Here is a 15,598-nt window from a genome sequence, read left to right on the forward strand (position 1 = left end):
TCCAACAGAGGATTATAAGAGAAGGTCAATGTGGTGATGGAGAGGACACTTGAGCGGTTCGATTTCTTGGCAGATCAATTTCCAGAGTAGTAGCAGTCAATTGTCGGAGAGAGCTAGAGAGCAAAGCAGTAAGTGAGGGGCAGAGACAGTGAGGCTGAAGGAAGTATTTCGAATCCAGTGAGTGCATTTGCAGAGAGGCAGAAGAGCCATAGAGACACTGACGCAGGGGCAGCACAACAACTGCTAGAGGCAAGTCCGATTTGCTGAGAGGGAAAGACGTCTATAATTCCAGAGGCCGGGAAGGAGTCCCAGAGTGTCGGAGAAGCACCTTTCCAGCCAACAAAAGGCAGGACGACTTCATCAGAGACCAGTGATGTGCTTGACATCCAACAGGCTGTGCAAAGGGTTAGAGGGCTGAGTTTCTGAAGGCAAGTTGTGCCGAGAGTTTGCCTGTGGGGTGAGGAAAATTCCTCACTAGATTTCTGCCAGTATTTTTCTCTGTAGGATTTCTAGATTTCGGTGTCCAGTTGTACTCAGAATTTCTCACTGCTGCATAATAATAAAAACCCTCACTGTTGCACCAGTTTTCCCAAGTTGGGTTTTTCCGGGGACATTTGTCCAAAAATAATTGTCTCATATTTTATGTGTGCTAGCATTTCTCAATTTCCAACACATTATTTTTCTGTAGTATTTTATTTGTGAAGGTTGCAGTGTATTTATTTCGATATTTGCCGTAGCAGATAAATTGTTAATTAATTAACAATTAGGAGAAATAATATCAGTTGCTACAATAGGATTCCAGTGTAGGAATTTTCACATGGTATCAGAGCGTAAGTGATTAGCCAGGAAGCGCAGTAGTGAAGAAGAGAATTTCGCTGCTCAGAGGGAGCAGCAGGTCGAAATTCTTGAGGCAGCGCAGTTCCTTGACAGGCAGGTCGAGTTGCTAGGGCAGTAGTTCGATTTTCAGTTGCAGGGTTGCAGAAAAATTGAGTTGCCCGGGTTAGTGATTCCAGCACTTAGAGGGAGCAGGTGTAGCTCAGATTTTCGCTGAGCAGATTTCTGGTTGGCTGTAGAGGGGTTTGCAGTTGCAGAGTTCGCGTCGGGTGGAAAGAGAAAAGCACACACAAGTAGAGGGAAAATTTCTCTCAAGGGATCTCAAGTTTTAGAGATCTAAATTTTTCCAATTGCAGATTGATAGTTGTTGTGAGTAGATTTTCTAACTGCAGAAGAGAGTGCGAGTAGCAGATTCAACAACCAAGTAGAGGGAAAGAGGGAGATTTTCGAGGTTTATTTCTCCAGTTTTGAGTTTCCAGATTTTGCAACTCTGTAGGGATGGCCGTCGAGATTGCTAGAGGAGGGCATGTAAGTTAACCAAAATGCAGATATGGGCAACAAGGAGATCAGTAAGATTAGTTCCATATTGTTGCAGTAGGAACATCACCTTTGCTACAAGAGTCCATAGTATTGTAGTAGCAGATTGCGTGTCAGCAGGAGTTGTCAATCATTTAGATGGCAGTTGCAGATCTAGTTGCAGTCAGTGCCTAGGAGACAGTTGCAGAGCTAGATGTAGTGACACAGGCAGTGGGAATTGCTCAGTTGCAGTATGCAAGTGCAGTTCTAGCTAGGAGATTCCCAACACAGAACTACACAGTCCAGTTTCCAATGTAGGAGGATAATGCGAGTTGCCAGGAGGGAGCAGAGAGATTTCCCATAGGGAAACTAAGACTCGGAGGGAGTGTAGCTTCAGAGGAAGCAACCCTATGGAAGCTAGCACTTTAAGATCCGGGGAGATTAGAATCATTATTGCAGGAGTTCCAGCAGTAGTGCGGAAGCATTAGCAAAGTAGTAGCAATAACAGTATGAGTAGATCAAATATACCTCTAGGAGTGGGGTGGGGTGACTTGGTGCTGTAGCCCTAGAGAGCTACAAAGATTGGGTAGGGTCCTTGAGGAGTCCACCTCATGGGTAATGCCTGGCTACGGGGGCGCACAATATTCAGTAGCAGGATGGATCAATGGCAGTTGATGTAGTTAGTACTAGAGTGACAATTGCAGACTACTAGTAGTCAGATGCTGGGGAGTGCAGTGCAGTGTTGACAATAAAGTAGGTGGCTCAGTGCAGTGTTGACAGCAACGCAGATTCTTTAGTGACGGTGCAGATGCTAGTAGTAGTCAGAGACTCGGAAGCAGATGCATCACGCTGAACACAGTTGATTCAATATTTTGGATGCTTTTTAGTTGCAGATGTTGCAGTTGCAACAACAATAGATGAGAGGGAGTTGCAGTGTTGGCAACAATATGGTAGCGTCAGCAACAACACAGATGCAGTGTATATCAGAGTTGCGCTGTGGTTGGTGGGCAACATGGTCATACATCAACAATGTGATAGGAGATGATGCAGAGACAAGGTGTTGTGGCAAGGAGTGCAGCACTAGAACACATTCCTCGCTAAGAGGGAGTATTAGTTTTTGTAGCATCGGATGTGTTCTAGCCACGAAATTTGGTGGAGAGGCTAGAATACATGAGATCTCCAAAACCCAGAAATCATTTCTGGAAATTCTACCTACAAATGACTTAATTAGATTATTAACCAGTTTTTAAATATTCCTAAGTCTAAACTTAGGGAATATGGTTAACTAATTAGTATTAATTAAGTCAAGGCGAGAATCATCTAGAAACTCCCACAGATCGATCCAAAGATGGTCCTAGCCATCAATTATGTTTTAATCTTGGCCGTTGGTGCTCCAACAGAGGATTATAAGAGAAGGTTGATGTGGTGATGGAGAGGACACTTGAGCAATTCGATTTCTTGGCAGATCGATTTCCAAAGTAGCAGCAGTCAGTTGCCAGAGAGAGCTAGAGATCGAAGCAATAAGTGAGGCGCAGAGACAGTGACGCTGGAGGAATTATTCCAGATCCAGTGAGTGCATTTGCAGAGAGGTAGAAGAGCCATAGAGACGCTAACACAGGGGCAGCACAACAACTTCTAGAGGCAAGTCCGATTTGTTGAGAGGGAAAGATGTCTTTAGTTCCAGAGGCCGGGAAGGAGTCCCAGAGTGCCGGAGAAGCATATTTCTAGCTAGCAAAAGGCAGAACAACTTCATCAGAGACTAGTCAGAGGCTTCACGTCCAGCAGGGAGGCTGACGTAGAGGGTTAGAGGGCCGAGTTTCTGAAGGCAAGTTGTGCCAAGAGTTTGCCTGTGGTGTGAGGAAAATTCCGCACTATATTTCTACCAATATTTTTCTCTGTAGGATTGCTAGATTTCGACATCCAGTTGTACTTAGAATTCCTCACTGCTGCACCGGTTTTCCCAAGTTGTGTTTTTCCGGGGACATTTGTCCAAAAATAATTGTTTCATATTTTATGTGTGTGTGCTAGCATTTCTCAGTTTCCAGCGCATTATTTTTCCACAGTATTTCATTTGTGAAGGTTGCAGTGTATTTCTTTCAATATTTGCCGTAGCAGATAAATTGTTAATTAATTAACAATTAGGAGAAATAATATCATTTGCGCCAATAGGATTCTAGTGTAGGAATTTTCACATAGACCTCTGTAGATTTAGCAATCAAATCACTGTGCAGAGGAGTCCCTTGTTCCACAAACAAGGTCTCATATGCCAATTTGGTGTCTGTCTTGTCTGTGACATTAAATTTTTGTGGAACGAGGGACGCCTTCGCATAGTGATTTGACTGCTAAAATCTGCAGAAGTCTACATACCCTACTCCCTCTAGATTTAAACCTAGAGGTTACAGGCTACATGTTTAAATATAGAGGGGGTAGGGTATATAGACTTGTGCCGATTTTAACAGTCAAATCATTGTGCGAAGGGGTCCTTTTTTCCACAAACAAGGAGGTCTCATATGGCGATTTGGTGTCTGACTTGTCTGTGACATTAAACTTTGATTATATATATATATATATGTGAGACCCCCTTGTTCACGGGACAAGGGACCCCTCCACACTGATTTGACTGCTAAAGATCCTAAGCTAAAGTGACAATTAGGAGGCCTACACATACGCTGCCACAAATCCATTGTTCTGTTAAAGCAAGGCAAGATTAGCACCTGCAACCAGAATCTATTCTTCCATTATTTTTAAGAATAATGAAGAAAGCTATCATATTGAAATTTTTTGGTCCCTCTTGGGACAAAGGACCCCTTCACACAGTGATTTGACTGCTAAAGATCCTAAGCTAAAATTATAATGACAATTAGGAAGCCTAAACATGTGCTGCCACAAATCCATTGTTCTGGTAAAGAAAGGGCAAGGTTAGCACCTGCAACCAGAATCAACTCTTCCATTATTTTTAAAAATCCTGAGGAAAGCTATCATATTGAAACTTTTTGTTACTTTCACAAGCTTCATTCAAAGGAATCAATCTTAATGTTTTAGAAAACTAAATTGTCCTACACAAAATTAAGGCATCAATATGTGTGATGCTCCATCAATTGATGGATCTGTTTGAGCCTTCTGAGCTTGATATACCTGGTTACCTTATATGAGAAGAAAATCAATGATATTTTACGGAACAAGAAATCCATATTGAAGTTTCTTAGTCCGGTAGAGTTTGCCTTGGAGTTGGAGCCTAAAGAGTAATGTGTTGAATGAAGTCACCCTACAACGATTGAATATGTGAATTAAAATTCGAGATTTGAGTACTAAGGAGTTATTCTTGTTAGCCACGAGGAAAAACTATTTTTCCCCGATAATGTTTGCAATAGCTTTAACTATTGGAATTATGGAGGACAACACAAGATGCGAAACTTGACAGTTACAACTATCAGTATACCAGTGTGGAAAAAGTCTGGAAAAAATCCCGAGTTAATCCTAAAAACGCGATTTTTTGAACTAAACGATTTAATCCCCCGACTTTTTGGCGACTTTTTCACAAAGGAAAAAATCCCGATTTTTTCCTTATACTCCCGATTTATTCGGGAGTTGACCCAAAAAGTCTGCCTCCCTTCCCAGGCCGTGGATAAAGAGGCCACAAAGGTGAAAAAACTGTAAATTGAAGCTTCCATCCATGCATTTTCAAGTTATTGCATTGTATTGTTTGTCATACTTCTTGCGAGCATAGCAGTCTCATTTGTAATTTGTTAGTTTTGAGGTTAAGATATGTTTTTGTTTTCCAAGGAAAAACAAATCTTTATACTTCATATTTCTAGTTAGAAAGCAAAGTATACATTGGCTAAGCCTCCAGGCTTTTAGTGAACCAGACTCTAACAGCCACTGCCCCTTCAAAAGATTACAAAAGTACCAAAAGGACAGGCATACAACAGTCTTCCCCGATATCTATTGTCATCTATATCCTTATATAAGGCATATTGGATACTTATGAAAAAGATGGAGCTAGCGTTGTAATTAAATGAAGGGTAACTTATCCGAAAATTAAAGCATGTGAGTCTGAAGAGAATATGCATGTTTGTGAAACAAAACTGTAAGGTAACATTGAATGTGATCATAAAGGAGGAGGACGATGGTGTTTCAAGCTAGGTTTTGAACTTTTGTTATAACTATAGACTGAAGCACACGGCTAATACAAGCATATCTGACTTTTGCAGGGAAAGTCAAATAGTGCTTTATGTTTACCGGTTTAAATGGTTAAAGAAACTTTTGATATTTTGTGATATTTTTTCATATGATAATAAAAATATAAACATTTTAAAACATGTTTTCCACCGAACTGAATTACATATGCCTTGTAAAAATAAGCTGGAGCTAATTGTATCTCTCAATCTCATTGATGTTGCTTCATAATTATTCCCGCTTTTCCTTCCGGTACAGTCTCTTTCATAACATGATGTTTTGTGTCTTTTTTAAGCAGATTGGTGAGCAAAACCTGGCATTTGGTTTAAAATTCAAAGCCAAAGGCATTGTGGATGTCGTTGAGAATGAGCTTGAGATTCTTCCAATTGGGACCCGACGTGATATTGATTTCAAGATGGTCGAAGGTGATTTTGAAGTCTTTGAAGGAAAATGGGGCATAGAACAAGTGAGATTCTTCTTTTCTGGAAAATTTACATTGCTTGTGTTCATCAACTTCTGGAATCTGGAGGGAACTTTTGATTTGTGTTTAATAATTCCTTTGAACTTGTATTTCTGCCTATAATCGGATCCCTGCCAGAAACATCAAATCTGATCCCCTTGACAAAGTTCTTACCTGGGCCTTATGTTCCCATTTCTGCAATGTTGCCGTTTTCTTGGTAGGAAAAACAAAATATTACTGCAGGAACAAAATGAGCTCGAGATTCTTTCAATTGGGATCCAATGTGATATTGATTTCAAGATGGTCAAAGGTGATTTTCAAGTCTTCTAAGGGAAATGGGCATAGAACAAGCGAGACTCTTCTTTTCTAGAAAATGTTACTTGCCTGTGTTCATCAACTTCTGGAATTGGAGGGAACTTTTTATTCATGTTTAAACTTTATATTTCCTTTGAACTTGTATTTCTGCCCATTATCAGTTCTCCACTAGAAACATCAAATTAGATACCCTTGACAAAGTTCTTACTTGGGCCTTTTGTTCCTTTTTCTCAAAATTTTTTTAGGCAATGCAGTCCACCAGGAAATACAATTCATCCCCATTTTTAGCCTGTAAGCGAGGATGAGAGTGCTGGTACCTTTCCATCTCACACTAATATCTGCAAATAACAGCTTTCTCTCATGCACATTACCCTACCCCCCTCTGGAATTGAACACTCGGTTTCTGAGGAGAAAGTCCATGTTCTTAACCATTAGGCCCACTTAGGGTGTGCAATGGGAGTTTTGTTACTATTTCTGAAATGTTGCTATTTTCTTGTTAGGAAAAACAAAATATAACTGTGGGCCATTGTCCAGGAAATTCACACAATTTAAGACTGGTATAGGACTGATCCTTCTTTCCAAATATAAAGTGGACCAGTGTAGTCAAAAGTGAGGAATAGAGCTACATTGAGAGTGCTCTTTTGCTAATTTCATTAGAATATATCCAGTTATGTGCTCTTTTGCTACTTTCATTACATTGTAAAGGATATTGCTCTTATATCCTTTACAGCATAGGGTTCTCCTCAACATAAATTTTATAGTCCTTGAGTTTTATATTTAGCTGTTATGTCTAAAAAGCTGTATCTCATGCATGCATGACTTAGACTATGAATAAACTAAAAAATAGATTGGGGTTTTGGTCTCAGCTAAAATTATAAAGACAACTCAAGATAGAGATTTCACCTACATACACTAGAAGAATTGATCAGGTTCAGAAATTGAGAGAGAGAGAGAGAGAGATCAGGGATTTGGGCAGAGGTGAATCTGGGCAGAAGGCAGTTCCATACAGGTTGTTGTACAATTCTGTATAGCTGTACATAATAGCTCTGCATAGTCATACAGATAAGGCCATACATTCCACATAACAGGCTGTACTCTCAACAGGTCTGTACAGCTCAATTTGAGATGGTTTCCTAGCCATGTAGCTAATGTTTTTTTGGCAGCTTGCGGAGGTTTCCTTGTAAGTTTTTCAAAGGAATGGAAAGTTGATTTTGGAGGAGTAATTAGATGTATGTGTGGAATTGCTTTTATGTTTCCAATATTTAATTTCCAACTATTGTATGATTGATGCTATGGTCTGAATTTAATTTCTGCATTAATTAAATTCAATAATTTACTTGTTTAATTGAGATCATAAGGACGGCAGTCATCTAGGTTTGAAATTTCTACATGGTATGAAAACTAACTTCTTGGATTGAGATTCTCAAGGATTTGCAGTAGTAAATCAATGGTGGAAATAAAGACCAACAATTTGAAGGTTTCAAAGTTTTATTTTTACATTTGGGAGTTTGTGTGGTAGATCTTAGATATGGGATTGAATAATTTTGTATTTGAGGATAGATTGGATGGTGCATTGAATTCTTATCATGGAAGGTGAGGATTATACTTTTACGTAAAGAGAATGATCTCTGGGATATTGTTAAGGACACTATGCGTCCACTTACAGATTCACATCAGTTGGCATCTCACAAGAAGAGAGAAATAAAGGTTAAAAGGATGATCTTGGATGCCATAAAGGATTATTTGATCCTTCATATATCCAAGATGAAAACAATGAAGGAGTTGTTCCATGCCCTGGTTAGTCTATATTAGAGTGAGAACGTAAACAGGAAGATGATATTGTGGTTCAAACTTAGATCTATAGAGATGACTAGATTATACATAGTCACCGGTTACCTTATGAAGGTCACATAGATTCATGATCAACTTGCAGCACTGGGGAGAAGGTTGTAGATGCAGAGTTAGTGAACATGGCATTGAATGGATTTCCAACTTCATGGGAACCATTTATCAAATTGTGCTTGGGAGAACCTTAATAACTTTGAGAGGCTTGGGATGATTGTGTTCAGGAGGAGACCTGGATGGAGTCAAAAGCTAGCAAGAAGGGTGGTGATGAGAACCTAGCTATATTTTGTTAGTTTATAAGCGTGGAGTTGAAGGACCCAACATTGGTAAGGGAAAGGGTGATAGTCAACCTCACAGCCAAGAAAGAAGAGCTTGAGTAAAATCAAGAGCTTCACTTGTCATAAACATAGTCGTTATGCATCATAGGCTCTAAAGAACAAGAAGGTTAAAACACGGTAGTGGCAGAAGTAGGTAGCAGCCTTTGTAGAAACTCAGATGAACGAGTTTGTTGCCAAGTTTGAGAAGGATTTTTCAATGATATCTTGCCTTTCTACCAACATAGTTCCAAGGAATGCATGGTATGTGGACAGTGGGGCATTTTAACATATGGCATCATCTCGACAACTGATTTCTAGTTTGAAGAAGCAGGATTCAAGAGTATAGGTTGAGCTTGGTGATGATGCCAAGTACTCAGTAGCAGGAGTTGGGCACTAATCCCTTCTAGCTCTAGTTAGGTAATTCTTTAGATTTTGACAATGTCTTGTTTGTACTAGGTCTCAGGAAGAACTTGCTTTCAGTTTTGGTTATGGAGGATAAGGGCTTTGTAGTGGAGTTCAAGAACTAGCAAGTCCTCAGCAGACTAGAGGAATCTAGCCCATATACAACTTAGGTAATAGGGGTTAAGGTAATTTGTACAGGTTGTAGAGTGAACTTGTTTGAGCCTCAGTGCATAACAATGATAACTTGTGTGAGTTGTGGCACATGCATCATAGGGAATTGCCTATCCTAAGGGATATAGTCACAACCTACATGTTTTCCAAAGTTTAGTATTGAGTAGCATGGTGTATGTGGAGGGTTCATGTTTGGAAATCATGCGAAGGATGCTTTCTCAAGTAATGAAAATAGGTCAAAAGGGATTCTAGAACTAGTACATTTGGATGTTCGTGGATTGATGTTAGTAGCATCAATTACAGGAAGCATATACTATGTTTGCTTTATTGATGATTTCTCTCACAAGACTTGGATCTACTACTTAAAGACCAAGGATGAGGTCTTTTGCAGGGTTTAGGAATTCAAAGCTCTAGTTGAAAACCATAAAATAAATAAGGTTGAAGTCTTGAGTTTGGATAATGGGGGAGAATATACCTCCAAGGAGTTTGAGGGTTTCTACAAGGAGGCCGAATTCGGCAGGGTACTAATGTTGAAGAATCTAGGGCAATGGGGTATAGTAGGATTCTTCTAGACTTGATAACAATTTGTGAAGCTCTTTTACAATTTATCTTGTTAGCTTAATCTTCTTCTTCTTCTTATTAATGCATGTGTGTTTGCTTCATCAAACTGCTACGAAAACATAAAAACAAGAACACAAGATGTTGGCTCTCTACTAGGGAAAAACCTCTCTCTCTTAGGGAGGAAAACCCTTTCGTAAATTTCTCTTATTGAAGCTTCTTATTGATCAATACCAAACCCTATATCCTTGACAAGAATATTCTCTAAGCACAAATCAAGTCCTTCCTTCTTCTAATTCTTTGTTTCTTGACACTTCGTCCTCCTTCTTCCTTCGACAATTGGTGATAGACCTTGTTTATGCTAGCTCTAGAAGAGATATTTCTCCTTGATCCTTAGTGGATTCTTTCACATATGAGGAGACCTTTCTCTCTTGCCCAACCAAGCTCTTTCTTGAGATATAGTTACAGATTTGTTGTGACAGCAATGCAACCTTATTTCTTTGCACGTGTGAGGGGATTCTTTGTGAGATTGACCTCTTCCTCCTTCGCTTGAGAGAGATCCTTCTTCGCTTGAGTGAGAGGCCTTATAGGCCTAATTATCTAGCCCAACCAACGAGATTATATGACTGTGATAGTAGTGTTGTAATGACCGCAGGAAGAGGCTCCTTTCTTCGCACGTGTGACTGTAATAGGCTTTAAGACAACCCTATTACACTTCGGTCTTCTTCCTCCTTTCTTCGATGCCCTTGGAGACTCTTCTTTCGTCCTTCTATTACCTTCACTACCCTCTATCTTGCCTTCTACCTTCGCTGATTTCAGAGGTTTTTTTGCTTGTTGTTGGAGGAGTGGCCAACCTCTATATATAGAGGACTATCCCTCCTTTAGGCCGACTTGAGGCCGACTTGGCTTCCTTTGCATCATTTTTTCTCCTTTGATAATGTCGTTACATGGAGAAGACTTTGAATTTGCTTGGAGGGATATTCTTTGACTCTTATACAAACATATACATGGTGTAACACGCCCTTAAGGTCTTCAACATTTTCTTTTGACACTTTGACTCACCTATAGCACTTTAACATGTGCTAGACCTATTTCAATGAGCAAGAAACTCATTGATAAATATAACAAAAATAATATTTCTTTTCTTCAATAAATACAAATATCAAAAGTACATTTATGAAGACTGAACCTAGTTACACTTTCTTCAACAAATAATAGTTATGTACAACCCATAGCAAAATGGGGTTGCAAATCAGAATAATCAATCCATCATAGGGGTTGCTAAGGTCATGATACATGACTAGGACTTGCTGATGTTTCTTTTGGCAGAGGCATGGAACACAACAATCTACACCCGGAGTTGGTGTTATCACAAAATCTTGGAGAACAAGACATTAAAGGAGGCATTCAAAAAATCTTGGAGAACAAGACATTAAAGGAGGCATTCACTGTGTGAAGCCAAATATGACTCATTTTTGCATCTTTGGTTGCCTAGTTTATATTTATGTAATGGTAGAGAAGAGGACCAAGTTGAAACCCTCCAATAGGAAGGGTTTATTTGTGGGTTACAAAGAGTCTTCAAAGGCTTACAAGGTTTATAGTCTAGAGCATAGGAAGATAATAATGAGCAAAGGTTTAAGTTTGAGGAAGAATTTGCATGCAGGAAGTCTCATGAGTCTATTCTAGTGACAAAGGATGAGTAGGAAGCTCTAAACCAAAGGTTGACCCATGGTCACCAATGATTTCCATAGTAGTACAACAACTTTTAGGTGAAGGGGGGAAGACAATAGCCCCTTCCACTACTATTAGGAGAACTTGTGATCTAGGTGGATGTTGGTGGCCACCCACCTATCCCACTTGGATCCCCGCAACTGTCTCTTTCAGTTTTCTAGTTTCCTTATTTGTAGCACAATTTACTATTTTTGGCAGTTTTTTGGGACCTGAACTCCCGGAGCCGTTTTGAGGCCCTAAACGACATTTTCTGGGAAAACTGGGAGCAACATGTGTCCGTGGACCGATGTTTCTCATCCCAAAGTTGTAGTCCTCGGATAGATCTTTCTAACGAGGTATTGTGCGTGTCAAACTTAGATCGTATGCCAAAGTTACAACCCCGGAAAGTTGATGTACCAATTTACCCAAAACAGGGCCCATAGTTTGGCGCTTCATCTCCTAGGGTTAGGTTTTTGGATGTTGAAGGTTTTCCATTATTTCTTGACAATAAATAGGCCTTTGAGCCTCATTGTAAGAGAGTTCGGGGGCATGTAGCCACCACATCTCTCCTCAGAGATAAGCTACCATTGCTCGAGCTAGTTTATTTCCATTTTTGTTTATAAGCATATTTCAGTATTTTACATTAATGAAATGAAGTATTATTTCTGCTGCATATCTGTGTTTATGGTTATCTCTGTAATTTGTTGCATTCTTGTTTAAATCTGGATCAATGGTATCAGAGCGGTTTGCTCTTTCTATGTTTTTCTTTGCATGTCCCCAACGAGGTCGTGATATAAGGAGTTAGGGCTTGAACTGGTCGAACCTTTGCAAGACCAGCCTCACAAATCTCGAGACCTCCCATGGCGGATGAAAAGAAAGACGAGGGGGCAGGAGATCCTATCAAAATCTTGCTCGAAGAAGCCCTCGAGCAACAAAGGAACGCGATGATGGAAAACTTTGCCCAGATCCTTCAACGGCTACCCAGGGGCGATGCATCTGCTTTTAACAGCTACTCTAGAAACGCCACACCCTTTAAGTTACAAGTTAACTTTGAAATCCCCATATTCGAGGGTCAGATAGATGCAGATGCCGTAGATAAATGGTTAAATATGCTAGAAGGGTATTTTTTTGTTCATGATTTTTCTAGTCGGGAAAAGATTACTTTCACTCTTCTCAAAGCAGCCCCCCACGTCAAGGATTGGTGGGAAACCTACTGCGAGCAAAAGGATGAAAGTACGAACTCACTGTTTTCAGCCGCATCCACTTGGAATTCATTTCGGGATGCCATTAAGGAGAAGTACTACCCTGTCAAGAGCTATGAGGACAAATACATAAAGTGGACCATGTTGCGGTAGGGAAGGGACCAAGATTTGTTGGAGTTCACAAATATTTTTCATACCCTTCGCACAAAGTTTGGTATTAAGGATTTTGAGCTGCATTTGGTACTCAAATACCGCGGCTGCCTACACAAGTACATCCAGGATGAGATGGAGTTCCTGGACATCTCCTCGCTCGACACGACATACCGATACGCTGTCAAGATCGAGCAGAAGTTTAAACAAAAGAAGTGAGACTTTGGATCTGCGAATCCAAAGAACAAAGGACAAAGCCAAGGCGGGGTGACCCAAGACAACCCGTCGAAGCCGCAAGAAAAGAACAACACCATGAAGTCAAAGAAGGACACAAGAAAGTGGTGTGAGTTCCATAAGAGCCCCACTCACAACACAAGTGAGTGTCGGACCAAGCAGTCGTTGGTGGCCGAGTTGAAGGCTTCAGAATTAGATGCATGTTTTGACCCTGAGTCAGAACCCGACAAGGGGAATGACAAAGGGAAGCAAATCATTGATGCGGAGCCCAGTGCCACTGTTGCCACTGCCAAGGTCCAGAAGAATGAGCTCGAAGATCCAGAGGAGGGGGAGCGTCTTTTCCACTCATAGATGTGGGTGAAGGGTTCGCCACTGCAATTCATTATTGACAGTGGGAGCCAAAAGAACCTCATTTTAGCAGAGGTCGTGAAGTGGCTGGGCCTACCGACCACACCACACCCGCAACCGTACAGCATCAGGTGGCTTCACCAAGGACGAGATCTCCGAGTCCGCCAACAGTTCCGCCTTCCCTACAACATCAAGCCCTTCACAGATGAGGTATTGTGTGATGTTGCACCTCTTGATGTTTGTGATGTATTATTAGGCCAACCATACTTGTGGAGGCGACATGCTGTGTATGAGTCAAGGCCTCGCGTTGTTATTATTTCTTTGGGTAATTCATTATACAGGATACGGAGGTAGCCCCAGCTACCGCCACTTCTTTGATCTCAGCTAAGAAAGGTAGTAAAATCATCTCCCAGACTAGGAAATTTATTTTCTATCTGGTTCGCCCTCAAAGTAAGGGGAAGATTGCAGCCACATCCATGGCCCCCGGGAAGGGTTCCTCCACGCAGCAGAAGCAGGGGGATATGGTCATGAAAGAAGACATGAACATCTTCTCCTCACCCATAGGGGTACCGTTGCACTGTCAGGTCAAGCATTCATTCGATCTGACTCCTAGAGCACCTCTACCCAACGGGTCGATATATCGCCGCTCCATTCTGGAAAATGCCAAGTACAAGCAACGACATGATCAGCATCAGGTACCACACAAGTTACAAGTGGGCGACAAAGTCTAGTTGCATCCGCAGAAAGAACGCCTTACAAGAGCCCATCAGAAGCTCAAAACACTCCGATATGGTCCTTACACCATTACCAAGGCCGGGGGAAACAATGATTTGGAGCACAACATTCCCCCATTCCTTCTCTTGCACCGAGTGTTCAATGTGGACCGCCCTCGACCATGCTTCCCACCATTACTGGACACATCAGAGGTTGTAGAACAACTCACCAGGGACCAAGTTTAGCAGAAGTTTCCTCATCTCATGGAGGAATTCAACGCAAAGGGGACCATCGCTTCCTAAGGGGGGAGGAATGATCCAGGTGGATGTTGGTGGCCACCCACCTATCCCACTTGGACTCCCACAACTGTCTCTTTCAGTTTTTCAGTTTCCTTATTTGTAGCACAATTTACTATTTTTGGCAATTTTTCGGGACCTGAACTTTCGGAGTCGTTTTGAGGCCCTAAACGATGTTTTTTGGGAAAACTGGGAGCAACATGCGTCCATGGACCAATGTTTCTCATCCCAAAGTTGTAGTCCTCGGATAGATCTTTCTAACAAGGTATTGTGTGTCAAACGAAGATCATATGCCAAAGTTACGACCCCGGGAAGTTGATGTACCAATTTACGCAAAACGGGGCCCATAGTTTGGCACTTCATCTCCTAGGGTTAGGTTTTTGGATGTTGAAGGTTTTCCATTGTTTCTCGACAATAAATAAGCCTTTGAGCCTCATTGTAAGAGAGTTCGGGGGCATGTAGCCGCCACATCTCTCCTCAGAGATAAGCTACCATTGCCCGAGCTAATTTATTTCCATTTCTGTTTGTAAGCATATTTCAGTATTTTACATTAATGAAATGAAGTATTATTTCTGCTGCATCTCTGTATTTATGGTTATCTCTGTAATTTGTTGCGTTCCTATTTAAATCCGGATCACCTTGATGGTTCACTGAGAAATTGAGGGATGCTCAGGAGCATGTTGAGGATCCTAGGAGCACATTTAGAGGGAACATACCTCCAAAGAAGTTTCCAAATCATATGGCATTGATGAAAAACATTCTAGATTTGAAACCTTCCAACTTTCAGGAGGCAGTGGACTAGTAGGTATGGCAAGATGCCATGGTGGAGGAATACACCTCCACCATGAAAAATGATGTTTGGGACGTAGTGCCAAGACTAGAGGGGAAGTTAATCGTGAGTTCTAGGTGGCTCTACAAGATCAAGCATTTTGTAGTTGGAAACTTTGAGAAGTTCATAGCGAGGTTTGTGGTGAGAGGGTTTTCCCAGGCAAAGGGAGTAGACTACGAGAAGACATTTGCTTCAATTGCTAGGTACACTTTTATTAGAATTGTTATGTCCTTGGTTTCATTTATGGAATGGAGGATAAAAAAGATGGATATGAAGACAAATTTCCTTAATGGGATCATTGAGGAAGAAGTGTACATAGAGCAACCTCAAGGCTTTGAGGTAAATGGGAAAAAGTCCGAGGTTTGTTTTGTAGTGAACCACTTGAGTCAGTTCATGGTGGAGTTGAGGCAAGAGCATTTTGTAGCAACAAAACATGTGCTCATGTATTTGAGGGGCACAACGGTATGTGGTCTTGAAGGGCACAATAGAGTATGGTTTGTGATATATTGGAGATGGTGAAG

General features: G+C 41.0%; 1 protein-coding gene across 1 annotated transcript in view; it reads left to right on the forward strand.

The window, feature by feature from the left end:
• The window catches only part of LOC149248389 (uncharacterized), a 101,130-nt gene that overhangs the window by 12,239 nt on the left and 73,293 nt on the right, over positions 1 to 15,598 (forward strand). The window contains exon 2 of the mRNA XM_089458418.1: positions 5,825 to 5,992. Coding sequence (XP_089314544.1) covers positions 5,825 to 5,992 — 168 coding nt within the window. The remainder of the gene's footprint in view (positions 1 to 5,824; positions 5,993 to 15,598) is intronic.

Source organism: Pinus tabuliformis, chromosome 7 (genome assembly GCF_031772625.1).
Source record: "Pinus tabuliformis cultivar Carrire ecotype Pingquan chromosome 7, CPIR1, whole genome shotgun sequence".
NCBI lineage: Eukaryota > Viridiplantae > Streptophyta > Pinopsida > Pinales > Pinaceae > Pinus > Pinus tabuliformis.